Source organism: Dinoponera quadriceps, unplaced genomic scaffold (assembly GCF_001313825.1).
Source record: "Dinoponera quadriceps isolate SergipeBrazil2010 unplaced genomic scaffold, ASM131382v1 scaffold321, whole genome shotgun sequence".
NCBI lineage: Eukaryota > Metazoa > Arthropoda > Insecta > Hymenoptera > Formicidae > Dinoponera > Dinoponera quadriceps.
Genome location: NW_014554418.1, coordinates 470,807 through 489,607, shown reverse-complemented (window position 1 = coordinate 489,607; position 18,801 = coordinate 470,807). Strand labels below are relative to the sequence as shown.

The 18,801-nt window shown below is 35.9% G+C and overlaps 1 protein-coding gene across 2 annotated transcripts in view; it reads right to left on the bottom strand.

The window, feature by feature from the left end:
- Positions 1-18,801, bottom strand: part of LOC106748414 (myrosinase 1-like) — a 76,853-nt gene that overhangs the window by 1,816 nt on the left and 56,236 nt on the right. For both annotated transcript variants that reach the window (XM_014626899.1, XM_014626890.1), the window contains exons 2-6: positions 13,311-13,522; positions 8,719-8,852; positions 8,296-8,629; positions 5,793-6,135; positions 461-611 (exon numbers count right to left, since the gene is read on the bottom strand). In XM_014626899.1, the coding sequence (XP_014482385.1) occupies positions 461-611; positions 5,793-6,135; positions 8,296-8,629; positions 8,719-8,852; positions 13,311-13,491 (1,143 nt within the window). In that variant the 5' untranslated portion in view covers positions 13,492-13,522. The remainder of the gene's footprint in view (positions 1-460; positions 612-5,792; positions 6,136-8,295; positions 8,630-8,718; positions 8,853-13,310; positions 13,523-18,801) is intronic.

Genomic DNA, 18,801 nt, shown 5'->3' with positions numbered 1-18,801 from the left:
GATAATTCGCTCAATCGAAAAGACTGTTTTAGATCGTACAATTTTATTGTACTTGAGAAACTCGATATTGGTATATTTCTAATTCAGAATGATGAAATATTTGTCAGTTCGTAATTCGTATTTAGCGGTATAATTAATTAATCGTCTTTCCGTAATCAATCGTAATTTCGTCGGTATATTTATACGTACAATGTAGACGCAACGCGGAGAAACATATTTTCTGAAATACTCTCTATTCTTTTGATTCCCAATTTATAACGTTGAACGCAATCTATGAATTATTCATAAACAATAAGTTAAGCCATCTGTACGACTTAATTGCGCCCGATATACTATTGGAGTAAAATTAATGAATCCCACGCGAGCCTTATATAAACAGAAGTTTCGTGCACAATGAAAATTGATATCCGTTAGTTTGTAATACACGCAATTAATATGCATCTTCCATGGTCATACTAACTTTCAACCATTTCGAGCCGGCTGATGGCCATGATGGATCTACGCTTGTTTTCACGCCGCTATAGTCGTACCACTCTTCGCCCGCCACTCGTGGTACTATTTCCACTAGGTTGGAGGTGTAATGATTCAACCCGAAAAAGTCTGCCGTGCCCCTTAAAAGAAAATACGGAATAAATTTTTACTGTATGCTGATAATCTGAAAATCTATTACCGAATCGACAACTTAGTGTCATTTCTTTCCAACGAGATTTATTTAGTTCGGAAGCGTTGGTGCAGATTGAACAATTTAGATTTGTCTTCCGATACTGTATAAACTTCAAAAGTTTTCAGACATTGGGAATTTTATTTTATCCTCACGTCCCTACATTTGTATTGCCGAGTTCCATCCGACAGTGTAAAGACCAAGAGGACAAGGTCGAGGAGCAGCTAGGACAACTGAGAAACGGCAGAAAAGCGCCGCCGTCGAGATTAATCCAAGATAACTAGGTGACCCTCCATTACCGTTTGCCGTTAATTTAAGTTCGCCAGGAAAGACTCTGATGCCGAAGGACATTTGCGTCTTGCAAATGTCGAAGCGGCGGAAGACGAGGCCGAAAGTTATGTAGTACCGGAATATCCGAGCAATATCCATCGGGAGGATCATCGACGATATTAAAGGCGAGAGCTGAGCGGCAAAGTTAATGAAGACGATTGGTTGCCGGCGAAAGCGATAGAAGCTTTCGAAAATTAGCATCGGTTTTCTCGGAAGAAAGAGGGGGGCACTTGGCAATACTTGCGGATCGGGAACTCCGGCTGGTACTTTTTGGTGGTACTGAGCGTAAGCCGGAAATGAGCAAACGAGAGTGAGAAAGAGAGAGAGAGAGAGAGAGAGAGAGGACGAACAAGCCGAGTTATCGGAGCTCGATCCAACGGAGCCAAGCTGCCAGGAATTGATCATAAGACCGCCAGTTTGCACGTCTTTTCTTTTTGAAAAAGTGTCAAGTCATTGTCACGAGAGTCCGCTCATTCGACTGTCGGGGCAATTTTCCCGACGAAGTTTGGCGAACTTTCGGGATTTAATATCTAGTGTATTCATCAGATGTTGCTCCCGAAGTCGCGCCGGAGTTCTCCTTTGCACATTCATGCAATCGATCCTACAAGAGCATGGCGTCGATATTTATAGCTCTGTACTGTACAGAGGAGAGGAGCTTCGAGAATGTGATACAGGAGAAAGTCCTTTATTACGCAATATAACACACGTCGCAGTTACGTTCGAGATTCGACTTTGTATAGGTTATTTTCAAGATAAGTACAACGTACATGAAGCGTTACGAAGCAGTATTCTTACGTTCTCACCTCAAAGATCCCAAAATGTCCCTCACAGCTGCTGTCAAATACATGAAAAGATCGAGACAGTTCGTAAAAAAGTGGGTGACACGACATAAAGACGATGGAACTGTTGACGACCTGCCGGGACATGATGAAGCACAAGCCTCGATATCGCAAGAGAATAGAATCATTACTCGGATGTTCGAACAAAATTCTTTGTTAACTTTGAATCACGCTTAAAGCTGATCAAAAAGAGAATAAGGATCGGTCTAATGACTATCGGACGCCGTTTGGCGGAAGTTTGTTTGGCAAAGTACATGTGAGAAACCGTTACTTAGTGAAAAACACAATGAAAAACGATTGAACTTGGCTAGGTCAAATATCGACCGCGATTGGAGTGAAGTTATATTTTCTGATGAGGTTTCTTTTTAAGCATAGGTACGTCTAAAGCGTGCCTGATCTATACATGATCGCCGATTGCTGACGCGCACTTAAACACCCAACAAAAATTCCTTTGGGTTTGGAGTTGCTTTAACCCTTTTTTTCCCACATAACACAAATTTTTTTTAAACTTTCAACCTTATATCTTTTAACGAAAAAATCATATGAAAATTTATCAAACATCATTTCTTATAGATTTTGACCTCCTCTTTCGAATGCCGTTGAGAAATTTTACCCAAATCGTAAGCCGGAAAAGTTATAGGCCGTTTTTCCGAAAAATTCACAAATTTTTCACGGTTTTTTTTTTAAATGTTTATTTTGAATTGGAAAAAATTTGCACACGCCATCGCAATCACTATAAACGGTGTTATAGATGTCTGCTCTTTCAAACCCCGTTGGATATTTTTCGAAATTCAAAATGGCGGACACAAAATGGCGTCCGAAAGGGAAAATTTTTTGTTTCAACTTTGCGAATTTTTTTCTCAAAAACTATTAAGTTTGGTGAGAAATTCCTAAGAACAAAAATGTCTTAAAATCAGTCAAAAAATACCCTCAAATTTTTTCAGAACAGTTTTACAACGTTTTTGAAAAATTTTATTCTTTGCCTCTTCAGAACTAAAAATTATCTTTAAAAATTCTGAAAAAATTTGAGAGTATTCTTCGAATGATTCTAAGATATTTTTTTCCTCAGAAAATTTTTACTAAACCCTATAGTTTATGAGAAATCGTCCGGATTCTATCGGAGTTTAGTTTGGTATTAGGAGAACAGGATCGGCGAGGCGGTTAAGGCGTTAAGGAGGTTAAGGAGGTTAAGTCATGCAAGCTCCTCGCTCGTCATATACTCCTGATACGATTCTGTGAAAATTACGCAGCGTCCGGATTCTATCGGAGTTTAGTTTGGTGTTAGGAGAACGTGGTCAGCGAGAAGGTTTAGGAGTTAAGTCATAAAAGCTCCTCGCTCGTTATATTCTCCTGATACGATTCTTTGAAAATTACGCAACATCCGGAATCTATCGGAGTTTAATTTGGTATTAGGAGAACGTGATCAGCGAGAAGGCTTCTCCTAACACCAAACTAAACTCCGATAGATTCCGGATGCTCCGTAATTTTCACAGAATCGTATCAGGAGAGTATGACGAGCGAGGAGCTTGCATGACTCAAAGCCTTCACCTCCTCGCCGATCCTGTTCTCCTAATACCAAACTAAACTCCGATAGAATCCGGACGCTGCGTAATTTTCACAGAATCGTATCAGGAGAATATGACGAGCGAGGAGCTTGCATGACTTAACCTCCTTAACCTCCTTAACGCCTTAACCGCCTCGCCGATCCTGTTCTCCTAATACCAAACTAAACTCCGATAGAATCCGGACGATTTCTCATAAACTATAGGGTTTAGTAAAAATTTTCTGAGGAAAAAAATATCTTAGAATCATTCGAAGAATACTCTCAAATTTTTTCAGAATTTTTAAAGATAATTTTTAGTTCTTCTGGAGAGGGAAAGAATAAAATTTTTCAAAAATGTTGTAAAACCGTTCTAGAAAAATTTGAGGGTATTTTTTGACTGATTTTAAGACATTTTTGTTCTTAGGAATTTCTCACCAAACTTAATAGTTTTTGAGAAAAAAATTCGCAAAGTTGAAACAAAAAATTTTCCCTTTCAAACGCCATTTTGTGTCCGCCATTTTGAATTTCAAAAAATATCCAACGGGGTTTGAAAGAGCAGACATCTATAACACCGCTTATAGTGATTGCGATGGCGTGTGCAAATTTTTTCCAATTCAAAATAAATATAAAAAAAAACCGTGAAAAATTTGTGAATTTTTCGGAAAAATGGCCTATAACTTTTCCGGCTTACGATTTGGGTGAAATTACTCAACGGCATTTGAAAGAGGAGGTCAAAATCTATAAGAAATGATGTTTGATAAATTTTCATATGATTTTTTCGTTAAAAGATATAAGGTTGAAAGTTTAAAAAAAATTTGTTTTATGTGGGAGGAAAAGGGTTAATATTCGAGGTTTTAAAATTTTAGTTCTCTTCAGAGAAAATCTCAATGCACAAAACGTAATAACATTATATCAGTGAAGTCTGCCAAGAAGTGATTTGGAGCTGAAACAACCAATTGGATATTTCAGAAAGACAACGACTCGAAACATCGAAATCGTTTGTGCACAGCGTGGAAAGAGGAAAATGGTTCAAAAGCCTTGGACCGGCCTGTATAATCATTGGATGCGAATCCGATTGAGAAGATTCGGGCTTTTATGAAAAAGAAGCTTCAGAGAAAACGTGTGTTTGCTGCCAAACAATTAGCATTACGTTTTCGAGAAATTTGGCGGCCATTTCCAATGTAAAGCTGAAAAATTAGTCGGGAACATGTTCAAACGGTGTCAAACAATACTTGATAACAATGGAGAACTTTCTGTACACAATTACGTAATATTGCACAAAGAATACTTTTTGACCATAACGATTTTTTTGAATGATGATTTTTCTTACAGATATGGAGGCGCCACGTTCTTGTAAAAGATACTGTATAATCGTGCCGTCCTCCCGATTCGAGGCTTGCCGGCAACGCGACGTGAAACATGCACGATTAACGGTCACCGAAAAATCATCGCGGAAAGGTTGACTGAAATTCTGCTATCGAAGGCGAACGCCGTTGCAACAGCGAACTTTCCTCGTGCAAAAGAAAAAATACCTAACGAATAAACTCAAGTTTTTGTTTATTGTTGAAGGTCTAAGAAGTGTTTATTCACTCGTAGCTTAACGTGTCTATTCGAACCCTTCTATCATCGGCTTACGAAACGCGAGTTATCGGTCCTGTCGAAGACAAAACTTTCACCATGGATAGCGACGTACCGGATCCGAAGTATTTGAAAACTTTGTAGATCACTTCGACCTTGGTGGATGCAGAAACCCCGCATTCAACGCCTAAATAATTAACGTGATTGCTCTCGCGAAAATTTTTCGAACAATTATAATTGCACCGACGATTCGGATTTCTTTATCCGGATCGCAGCAAACAGTCGTGCATATAATATGTGTATCACTATAATTGTATTGTTCTATACTAGCATTTTTATTTAATATTTTATAGGTAGTACTTCATTTTTTCTCTTATTATTTGTTTATTTTTCTCCTTTTTCCTTTATTACTTTATTTGTCGAACTTATTGTATTAAAGAGATATTACTCGTATATAAATGAATAAATAAATAAATAAATAACGCTATTCAAGGAATAATCATCTAGACGAGCATTATTTATATAACATCTACGTTAAAATTTTGCACTTAACAACGTAAATATAACATAATATATGGTGTTATAATGCATTTATAGAGAACAGAGGCCTATTAATGGATTGATTAATGAATTGCTTTTATCGTACCTATAAGAAATTTTCTAATTTATTGTTGCAAAATTTGTGACTAATGTCTGATCATTAATTGTTTCGGCGATAAAGATGCAAGCAGAAGAAACTTGTGACGTGCGTATGTTCGGGAATGTCACAATCGAATATGCTTATGCGTATGCTTATGCCGTTTACCGATATCGATATTCGCAACAAGACGCACTCACTTACTTGATATACTGCACCCATTCTGGCGAAAACTCCGGCAGAATCGATTTCGAAAATCCTTCTAGCCTACTATTTTCGGCCATATGATTTTTCACTATCTCCGGATAGTCGCCAGTCTTGGAAAAAATAGGAGCCGCTATTATGCCGCAGCTAAATTGGAAGTAGGTGTCTACCGCTGCGACGTCTTCGGTAGTTTTGGCGAACAGTCCATTGCAAGGAATGTTTGGGCCTATTTGACCATTCTGTTCCTTACGAAATTCTTTATCGTAGATATGATAAATCCTAGCATGCGCCTTTAAAGTGTTGTGTATGCATTGTAACGGCCCGGTACCATTTAATTTCTTTCCTAAAAGAATTTTTTAAAAATCCATTTACCAGATTAGAAACGATTCGGTGATTTTTATCGAAGATGTAGCCACTCATAAACAATCGATAAATATTATATGTTTGCAAATGTTCGTAGAGTCATAAATAGGTAGCTACGGCAGTGACTCAGTAATTGCTTTCCTTTAAGTAAATGTTTTAGTTTTTAAATGTTAGTCATAATGGATCAGAATTGATGGTTGACAGATCATAGTTTCGAACAAAACGTCACATTATATAACGCGATTGAAGATAAAACCAAATAAAAATCATCTTCGCCATTGCATGCCTTATCACTTTAATCGAGGTAAAATTGCTGCTACAACGAAAAGACATTCTGTGAGATTTATGGAGAAAATATTATGTCCGCTGCTATCTGTGAGAAATGTTTAAAAGGTTTAGAAATGGTTATTACGACGTCAATAACAAGCAACTTTTTGATTGTCCAAACGAAATGGAGAACAACTAATTGAAAGCACTGAAGTCGACGGAAATTCAGTCCAAATATTAAAAGAGTTTACAGGGAAGCTTGGAGTTGATGAATCAACAGTATCTTGCGGTTTGAAATCAATTATCCAGAAGAAAGGAAGATTTCTCCATGAACTTTCTGTACACGCGATTGTAAACCGGCTTACTGTTTTCCTCTCATTGATTGCCAGGCACGAAAAAAATTTATTGTGGCGAATAGTTACGGGTGATGAAAAATGGATTTATTTTGACAATTCTAAACATAAAAAGTCATGGATTGTCCCCGGCCAACCATCGACATCCACAACAAAACGCAACATCCACAGCCATAAGATTCTCTTACCCCTATTAACGTGGACCCCTCACCATCACAAATCAAGTTTGCACTAACAAAAAAATTTTGTGTTATTTATGTGTCAATTAGTTGCTCTAATCGCGATTTTGTTGCTTCAGCCGTTTAGCAGGAAATAGCGTTTAAAATGAATGGAGTCAGGTAGACATTAAGCTGAACTCCCCATAACGAAGAATTGTAGGATGGTCATATAAAAAAAACAATTATATGAGAATTTGTTGCTACCTTGTTGCTCTATGATAGCGAGTAAAAAAATTACGGAAAGCAACATTGTTAAAGAAATATAATTATTTAACAAGTGGAGCATCTCAGGCAAAACCCATCCAATCTCGACATGCCTTAAAACAATTCGTTGTTATCGACTGGTGGGTTATTGACTATTTGGTATCAAATTATTCGTTGAAGCGTATATTTTACAAATATAATAATGCTTGATTTTGTTGCTGAACAATAAAAGAGCGATAAAATAACAACAAATTCCCATATAATTGTTTCGTACGACCATCCTAAATAATTTTTTCGTTATGGGGGGTCCAGCTTAATGTCTACCTGGCCCCATTTTAAACTATTTCCTGCTAAACGGTTGGAGCAATAAAATCACGATTAGGGCAACTAATTGGCACATAAGCAGATTGGCACAGATAGCACTAAATTTTTTTATTAATGCGAACTCAATTTGCGATGATGGGGGATCCAGGTTAATAGGGGTGATTCACTTGTGTATCTGATGGGATTAAGAAGGACTGCTTTATTATGAGTTATCATCACTGCAGGAGACAGTCACAGAAGATCGCTATAGTCAATAATAATGGCGATTGAGCCAAGCCAAGAAGGAAAAATGCCTTCAAATAGCCGTGAATCGTCACAAAGTCATTCTGCTTCACGACAATGTCAAGCCGTGTACTGCTGTTACGACTAAAGAGACGTTGATCGAGTGAGATTGGGAAGTTCTGTAGCACTTAGCGTACTTTCTAGACATCACCCCATCTGATTTTCATCCATTCAAATCTATGTTGTACGGTCTATCTGATATAAGATTTCAAAATGCTGAGGAAGTGTGAAAATGGCTCAATGAATGGGTTCGATGATTGAGTTTTAAAAGATGAGTCATTTTATTGGTGTGGGATTAAACTATTGCCTGAAAGATGGTAAAAAGTTAATAACAACGGCGGTCGATAACAACGGCGATCGATAACAATGGCGGTCGATAACAACGGCCAATACTTTCATTGGAATATTATGTCATCTTATTATTATTAATAAATGAAAATTTCTTTAATATTATATGAACTTTTACAAACATTTAAAGGAAACGATAAATACCTGGCGATAGTAGATCTGACCCGTACCCTAAATTGCATAAAATTGTAGGTTCATTGATGGGCGTAAAATATTTAACTTTGGGGCCAAGCTCCTTGAAGACGACTCTTGCGTATTCGGATATCCACTCGACCATCAATTCATTGGTCCATCCGCCCATATCTTCGAAAACATTCGGGTGATCCCAGTGATATAGAGTGACAAACGGCTCAATGTCATTTGCAATCAATTCGTCAATAAGATCTTTGTAAAACTTGAGTCCATCGTGATTAATCACGTTGGAATAACCATTCGGTAAGATTCGCGACCAACTAAGAGAAAATCGGAAAAAATCGACCTGAAATAGTACAATATTTCGATATTAGATATGTTATATATCGTTATAACTGCATTCTCAGTTTCGAAATGTATCTATCTGGAACGTACTCCAATATTTTTTAACGTTTGTACGTCTTCTTTATATTTGTGGTAAAAGTCGCAAGCCACATCGCCATTGGAATGATTGTATATTTTATCTCGATACTGATGTGTCCACTGGTCACAGACATTCAGACCTTTACCTTTATAAATTTAAACACGTCGTAACAGTGAAATTAATCACGAGATAAACGTCGTTTTCATTCAACGTATCTTGTCTATGTTAGACTTTTCTTATCCTTAAGGGGATCCTAGAATGGTGTAGCCGAACTCCGAAAGCGTCGGTAATATATAAAGTATAAAAAGTAAATATAATGTGTAGGTAAGTATATTGCACATGATGCCTGTGTTAATTACTGACTGATTACTGACGTTATCATGTGCAGCAAACGTGGCATATGTAGAGATGTTAGATCGTGGGACGCGGTGATACCACTACTACACGTAGTACAGTCAGTCCACAAAAGTGGCTCTTATTATACATCATATTATATAATACTGTGTGCAATATGTGGCTGGATCCTAACAGGTAGAATGTGGCGAGTCGTAGAGTGAGGAGTGAGTAGAGAAGGAACGCGTCGTTCATTTCATCATACAGTAGATGTGTTCTAGTAACGTTTTATATTCGACGCAAACCGGACGAAATGAATGAGGTATATGTTGGAAACGTTTTGAAGCAGTATTTTCGCATCCGAAAGGCCTACAGATTTCATATAAAAAAACTTTAACTATATTGTACCATTAAAAGCATTCGTTAAAAAAAGCGATGCGATATAAATTTAGTCAATGTCGATAATCTTCTGGAACGCGAAAAAAGACGAGCCATGATGTTGTGCGATAATAAGTGCATCATGAGGTTGTTCCAAACTAAAGCTCGGAATTATTTGTATAAACGAGACAATTTTCGAGGGCCCCTTACTTCCTCTTGTCTCTCTAGCAGCTCGCTCTGCGGGCCGCGCAACTGATAATCGCGACGCTCAGCCTCAGGACAGTTGACGTTACGAAATCTGTGAGACGCTTCCTAATATCTGAAATTTCATATCGAAACAGCTCTTTACACATATCTTTATAAGCTAACAATATACATTTATATATTATTAAAATTATAATAGATTAATCATATAATAGAAATAAAATTATAATAGATTTAATTATATTAAACGGGTTTTTCAATAAGAAGTTTCATTATTAAATTATTAGAAAAATAAGTTTTTCTTTAAAAAGTGGTGATATTTTTATTCCAATATGAAATACAGACTGTACGATTAAGTGTAAAACATGATATCTGAAGAATGGCTGTCTTGGCTTTTTTTTTACAAATGGTCACTTTTTTTAAGAAATCTTGCATCGCAATATTCGCATAATTGCGGCTCGATTTCGTGAATAACATCTTTGATATTGTCCTTGAGCCTTTGAATCGGAGCATTAGCGTAGACTTTATCTTTCACATAGCCCTAAAGAAAATAGTCTAGCGATATTAAATCGCACGAAATTAAAATTTCCGCGTCGAGAAATTATGCATCCAGGGAACAATCAACGAACATACGGTGTTGTGCATTGTTTGTCGGTTTTAATTCTTGTATCAGTTGGACTTTGTAAGCATGCAGGCCAAGATCTTTATGTAAAATATGGTGCAGGCTGCTTTGCGATATACCCAATTGCTGCGGACGTCTTGGAATGGATAAACCTAAGTTTTCTGTGACACTTTTAGCCACAATAGTAATGTTTTTGGTTGATTCGGCTAGCCGAGCGCGAGTTGGGATCTTTACATCACTAACTTGATGCAAACGCTTAAATTTCCTGATTAGGTTAATAATTGCTGGACGAAAAGATGTTTCATTACGACCAAAAGCAGTACAAACTTTACGAACTATTTTCGTGAAATTTTCACAACTTTTGTAGTGGGCTTTTACAATTTCTATATAATACTGAAGAGTATATCGTTCCATTTTAACCGTTAACCGTATATTTTTTACTTGTCAGGCTGCTAAGGAATGACATAATTAATATAATAATGACGTGCTTGTTTATCGATTGGAAAATAGAAAAAAAGTCACAAGGGAGTATTATGCATTATTATTGGACCAATTTAATGATGCGATCAAGAAGAGACGTTGTCATATGGCAAAGTGTTTTTTTAACAGGACAACGTACCAGCTCACACGTCTGCAGTTTCAATAATTAAAATTGCATAAATTATGCTTCAAATTGATCTGTATTCTCCAGATTTAACTCCCTCTGATTTTCCTATTTGCAGACTTGAAAAAATGGTTGGGTAAAAAGAGATTTGGCTCAAATATTGAAGTAATTCATGTTGTAAACAACTACTTTGAGGAGAAAGATAAATCATATTGTATGAAAAGCATGAAAAAACTTGAGAATCATTGGACCAAGTACATTTAGTTTGAGGGAGATTATATTGAAAAATAAAAATTATTCCGCTCCAAAAAAATTATATTTTCATATTTTTTCTAAGGCCTTATCACGCGACCTACGTAGTATAGAGTTCAGTGGTGGTGCATACTTATTTTGTGCCCCTCCTCTCCCCTCCCAAGGAGCTACCCAATACGACAGGACAGGCAAGACGTTTTCAATACCGCTTGTTTCACAGTATCGCCACAACACTATCTATCCACAAATAGAATAACTATATTATTGCTTTGTGTAGTTGTACCATGACTTCTTCCTCAAATGTAACAAAAAATATTGATGATTATTTATATTAGAAGTTACCTCGCTGATGATTTTTACCTTCACATATGTTATCAATTACGTAGTTCTAAATAACAATTAACGTTTTAGCCGTTGGACTTTGTTTTTCAAAAAGTTATTTACAAAAAAAATTGTCTAAATAAAGTTTGTGAAAAAATAGTTTTGCGACATTATGTACATATATTGTTAAGGTCATGCCTGAATAATTTTCATGAGGTTTTAGCCGTCGCACTGTTTATTAACGAAAGCAGTTTGACAATTATACTAGCTATTTCGAAACGGGCGTTTAGTAGAATGGCAACATCATTACATGGTTATATAATACGTAACAACATATTACGATTGAAAGTGATGTGCATGTAAATTTAACGTAATATGAAATGGCAACGTGGAATTACCCCCCAGTGCCATAACTATGGGCCTATACCTCCCAGACTCTCCTATCCAAAAACTTTGCCTGATTGATAATCAAGAATTTAAAGGAGCTAAGTCTTTTGTTCTCGGGGATGAAGCTCCCGGGATGGAGCCCCGGTCGGGAGAGCGTAACGGAGCTAGGAAAATTTGTAAACGTTTTCGTTAATAATTTTTTAATGAACAAAGACCGACAGCTAAAACTTTTTGTTTGTTATTCAGAGCTAAGCACTTGATAACATACGTGAAGATGAAACGTTAAAACAACCCTGTTAAAACATGCATTTTTGTCGGGTGTTTTACACTCTTTTCTATTACTGGTTATCCACGGCTAGATCAAGCATGTCTAATAGAACACCAGGCCCAAAAGGAAGATTCATCATTGAACACTATAACGCCAGGCGATTTTTGATAGTAACAGTTTGGATATTGTACTACGTCATTTGACATTATGCTCTTTCAAACGACGTTTCAGTGTTATTATATTAATGTTTGCACCCTTTTTTGTCAAAACTCCTTTTCGTAAAGAAAGATTCGGGTTCTTCTCAAAAAGTCGAAGAACCGCTTTATCTTTTTTATTGGTAGTCTTTCGCTTCGAGCCGCGATCTGGAAAGTCATCGATACTTTTTATTTCTTTATATCGTTTTATCCACTTCCTAACGAACTGTGACGACTTATGCAAGTATTTAGCAGCACTTGCAAAACTCATTTTTCACCCTTTTGGGTGACACAGGAAAATTGCCTCAACTGTTTGTATATGCAGCACTCATCTCTGAAGCTCAGTTCTCTCTTTAATGATGCAAACGTATCTAAAAAAGACTGAGCTAACGCGTATTCGAAAGGACTGTATACATTTAGATTATCGTGGTCTCGCTTTCATTAGTTCAACATCAAGTTTCAAAGATATTGCCGATACACTCTTGTGTGATAGATGCGATAGATTGTATTCTAGGATAACTTTTATATTACATTCCGAAACTTCTTTTTGACGAGTCAGTATTATTCTTTCATGTTTTCCGAAGTATACTTTGATATTATCTTGTACGTACAAAGTTGCTTTTTTAGTGTCCGTGGTGTGCAGGTAGAACGGACAAAACTGAATAGGAAAGTGACGTGCTATTTTTGCAAAATTTGAAATAGTTAATGATGAATTAATTAATGTGCATGAGCTGATAAATGCACAAGAAGCAATAGGCCGGATTCTATATAAAGAAAAATGGCTTATTTGTGAACATTTCCTAGCAAAGATGGATATTAACTTATGTACGAAGTGCATATTTGGGTGAGTTGGTATAGTTTGTTAAATTTTTTTGCACTTTTGAATTTGGAAATTTATGCAGCCAAAACGAAATTATCTTAGAAAGACGTTTACCGCGCTCGTACACAAATTCGGGATCCCCTTAATATGAATGGAATATATAAACTCCTAAAGTTTAGTTACTTATTTCCGATATTACAGTAATACATAATTTACATACCATCTTCGTTCCAAGCGCCTTCTATTTGATAAGAGGACGCAGATGCGCCTAATAAAAAGTTTTGGGGAACACGTTGCACATCGTTTGTGGTAGAGCCTTGAGTATCGGAACTGGATGCAATCGCTAGAACACCACTGATGATTAGGATAACAACGGTTCTGGCAAATGACGAGGTTGCCATCCTGCAGACGAGTGACTGCTAATAACTGCGACTGAATGAAAATAAATCTGTTAATATTTCTGATCTATATATAGTTAGAGATAACTGTGTTTTGATTATTGCCGCCTTCTATACGTGCAAGTGCTACGTGTTATTTAAAGCTCTCCAGTAATCGCCGCGATATTGGATTTGTGACGTCATAGGCGAGACACAATTTGTTGAGAGATATAAAACAACACTTGGGATCACTTGAAGACGTTTGTGAAAATGGTTGAAAACTGTCATTCTCCTTCCTAACAGTCAATAAATAGTCATAAAAGGCATGTGAAATAAAACCTTAATAATCCTATTCATATAAGAAAACACACAGTTTCGTAACTGTTGAAAAGAGTGGAAAATATACTCCTACGTATAAATTCCAGGCTAATCTTGATTTTCGTCCATTTTCACGAGTTTAACGAATATGTCACAAGTCATACCTACACAATTAAGCAAATAATAAAGAAATGGCACAACACAAAATTTCGTTGTCAATACGTCACTCTTCACATATATAAATGCGGCCCAGCAAGCATTGTAAATGTTTCGAAGCGTTTCTCCTTTTCTTCTTCCTTTATTCGGACCCGCAAAATAAGTGAAGAAAGAGAAACGTCTCGAAGCATTTATAGCGTTTGCTAAGCGTATTTTATTGGGTTATTATTCTTTTTATCGTTTTGAACTGTGCCGCTATTGTCAATAAGGAGTTTCTAACTGATTACTCTAGAAGCCTTAAATACATTTCATGTGCGTGTATAAGTAATACAATTAAGTAGTTAAGTATTCGCTACTTAACATGAGAACAAAATGTAGATAGGTATATCTATATTGTTCATAATTTTGTGAGGTTCGGCAAAGTCAATTTGATAACGCAACGTTGTCATTATAAGCAATTTATGACAATTGTATTTGATATAGCCATCTTTGACCTTATGCACATACAGGGTGTCTGAAATTTTTTTGATATCCGTGGTATTCAGGTAGAACAGATGAAACTGAATAGAAAAGTCATGTATTATTGTGCAAAGTTTGAAATAGTTAATGAGGAATTAATTAATCTGCCTGAATTGTTAAACGCACGAGAAACAATAGGCCGTATTCTGTATAAAGAAAAATGACTTCTAAACATTTCCTAGCAACGATGGGCATCAACTGATAGCGAAAAGCGTGTTTCTTTTCGGAGCGCGGCTCTGTGTCACATGCCGCTCGCTGCTGGTTGTATTACTCCGCCTCTAGAAATTAGTTGATGTTTATCGTTGCTGGGACATCTTCGCAAGTAAGCCATTTTTCTCCAGCCTACCGCTTCACGTGCGTAAATTAATTCATACAGATTAATTAGTTCTTCATTAACACTTTGACTGCCGCGTTGGTCATATATGACCGGCCACGGTCGTTTACTCCGATCACAGAACGCAGGTGGTCCTTTACTTAGATCAAAGAACTTAATCTCTTTACCTGGGATAGGACCACATGAGCGTGTTGAGAGGGGAATTTAGATTTGAGTGATTGAAAGGAAATGAATAAATAGTTTTAACGACTTGATTAAATTTAGGATATTTTGAATAAAACAGTTTATTAATAACATAATTTGGTTCTCGGATGGATTAATAATAGTGGTAAATTGATGAGAAATTTGTAACAGAAATTTGTAACATTGTAAAAGATACAACATTTAAAAGATGAAAAGGTTATCTAAAGTTAAACAATGAGATATGTGGGTTAACATTAAACAACTTTTATAAATCAGCATTATTGAAATAATGCAGATACGAGATGAAGATTAAAATTAGATTAAGAAAAATGTAATTCGTGTAACTTAATATAATACGATCGGATTTAGCGTAACAAGAATGTTAACGTGTCGGTATGGCGAGGAAAACATCATTATATAATGCAAGGAAGATAATAATTACGCGCAGTGTATGTGTGTGGTTTGAGGAGTGAGATGGGATTGAAGATTGGATTGAAATGATTAAAAGTCATGTTTAAATATGAAATCGAGACTTACGATTTAGATGAATCAATAGACTGACGAGGACGAATGAAGACGAAGACGAAGGCTGGACTAGACTATGGCTGTGGACTGCTGAAGACTGAACTAAGACTGACTAACTAAGAACTGACACTAAGAACTGCAACTGTGACTGCGACTGTAACTCTAATTGTAACTATAACTTGAACTGGACTGGACTGAACTGTACTGGACTTGAACTAGATTGGACTGCGCTTCAACTAAACTGAACTGAACTAGGCTGGGCTGTACTGTACTGAACAGCAACTGGAACTGTAATTCTAACTGCGACTATGACTACTGACTGACTGACTGCAAAAAAAACTACTATTGTAACTGCGCTCGCGGCAAAAAGGGTAAGGCTTATATAGGAAGGATTTCAGGGGATTACGTCCATCAATGAGAGGAGGTTGCGTGGAAGACGGTTACTCTGGAAAATTCCTAGTATTGATATAAATAATTTTAAGAACCTAATCGCATAGAAGGACCTTTGTTCTACCGACTGTATACAAGGGTGGATAGATCGCAGCCCCATCGGGAGCCTTATGACATATATGGGCGGCGTGTACTCGTATCTTTTCATAAACCGCTTGATCAAATTTGTTTGTTTTACAATCATAAGAGAAGGAATTCGTTGCTATCTAGGTACCCAGTATGGACACATACGTGCCTAACGTAGAGGCGGTAAAATAACTTAGTTATATAAAAAAAAGGAATCTGTCGTCCCCGGGGTATCCAGGATGTAAATAAACTACATATCTTACATGAAGGCGGAATGAATGATAAACGCATTGGGAACCATACGGCACGTTTATCGGCGGCCAATGTAATCTTATCTTTGTTACAGTAGCGCTTGCCCGAAGTCCGTCTGTTTCCCAATCATAAAATTAAAAAGAGAAATTCGTAGTTTCCGAGACACCCAGGACGTAACACTATGTTGAAAATTAAATATAATTTTGCCCAAAAAATGGTGTTTTCTTTCTTGTTCTAGAAACTTTCCGATCTACCTTCGCATTGCGAATTTTGTAAAATAATATATTTCTTTTCTATTCAATTTCGTCAGTTCTAACTGCACATCGCGGATGTAATTCTAAGAAAGGTTTCAGACACCGTATATATGTACATACGTATATATATATGTTATACTATAAAGACAATAATATTAGGTTGTTACAAAAGTTCTGTCAGTTTTTTAATCACATATTTCAGACCAAAGACCACTAAAGACTAGTAGAAAATCAACTGCAAAGAAACACCTATAAAAAACTGACAAAATTTTGATAAGAATTTAATATTTTATCTGTCTATAAACGCGTTTATTTTAATGTTTCTCGAATATGCCATAGAGTAGCTGAAAGTAAAAAAACACGTTTGTGAAGATAAAAACACGTTTTTTTAAAATACATTTTACCGCACGTTTAAAACCTTTCGCAAGTTTCTCTGTAATTTAGGGTAGTTCACGTATTGTTAATTTCGATAGAATAACCTTGCAATTTAGTTCTACGGACGCTAGCAGGCATCAGTAAGTTCTACGATTTTTCGCGTAAGTTTTCAACGCGTTCTTACTATAGATATGTTTGTCGATTTCAAGAGTTCTCAGACGCGCTCCTCGTCGAAGTAACCGCGAACTGTACCGCGAGCTAATGGGCAGCAGCTTCGTTTAATGTAATGAGCCACTCCGTTTCTAAATTTCCCGAATGAAATTCTGACGCGAAGTGATCGCACATGATACGGCTAAGTGTTTGCATTTTTAATATTTAATGTACGTTTAACACATTTCTTGCCATGTGTATCGTTTTCAACACACACACTGAATTCGACTTTTACACCAATTTATATTTTTGTCAAAAACTGATATTTTTTTAAAAGACAAAATACAATAAAATAGCTTGTTTTATCACCCACTCGTATTCTGTTATTATGTTTGCAGCACTTTCAATGCTATAGACCGATTTCGGTATACACGGTAATTTTCAATTGTTACCGTCCGATTCCCAAATAAACCGGCACCAAGACGACGTTGCATCCTTTTCTATAAAAACAATATCAGAAATTTGGAAACCAAAAATGTTAGAACTTAAACAAAACGAGTAACAACGTTTTGTAAGGATTACCCTAACAAATTTTACTCGTAAATAGTACTGAAACATTTCGGTTTCGAAACAATTGCAAATACTTAGAAGATACGAGAGCGAACGAAAATTATATTCCAATCACAGCTATGTCAACAAAACTATGTTCGCAGTCCGGAATGCTGCAAATCAATCACGTACATAAATAGATTATTTAGCTCATCAAATGTTTATTTATGCATTATCTGTGTATAGCCGCTTTATCAATTAATACATTTAATTAAGTAATATATGCATAACATATTTTGAGTGTTATCCCGTGGATCCGTATAGCGCTCAGCTTTGGTGTAGAATTTTGCACTTGTTTAGTTCGCGTCATTTATGTACGAACGACCAGATCAACAAAACAAGTTTAATGGAAGATAACTCTCACATGCAATTGAAATTATAATAGCAACTTGCAATTATAATTTCAAAATAGAAGAACTTTTTAAAATAAATCCTAATAAAAAAAATTATTATTTGTCATTAAATGCTTCACACTCATCGTTTGTTTCTTTCGTACTTAGCACGTTTCAAAACTTTTTAAAAATTATGTAACACTTCGTTTCAAATTTGCTAGATAGTTAAAAGCTGAAACATGTAGACATCTAATTATTATAAAATGCTTACACATACTTCATTAACACGTTCAGTGTTAAGCCGTTTTTAACTTTCAATTTACGCTGTGCGTACCGAAAACGGTATACTATATAAAGCTTGATAAATGTGTTATAATTATTTAATTTATGGTTTTTTGAGTTAGAAAGTTATTAATTATGAAAGCGAATATATTTAAAGTATAAAATGTACCGTAATACAAAATAGATAAGGTTATTTCAAAACTAAAAATTGAAGAGTAATAAACAAGATATTATAGAATAAAACTAAACACAATAAAAAATTATAACTTATTATAAAACAAATGTAAGGTCAATTTTTTGAAGATTTCGCGTTTCTAATTGAATGGTACGATGTATTTTATTGAAACAATTTATATATAGATATGAATTGTTAGATCAATTCTAACGAAATATTGTTATCTGTTTTGATTTAGCTATAACATTTTCGGTACTCTAATTTATAACATTTTAAGCATAACGACTAAACATTCATGTCAACACCGTGTATACCAAAATCGAATCATAATAACTGATAACTCATCATTACTAC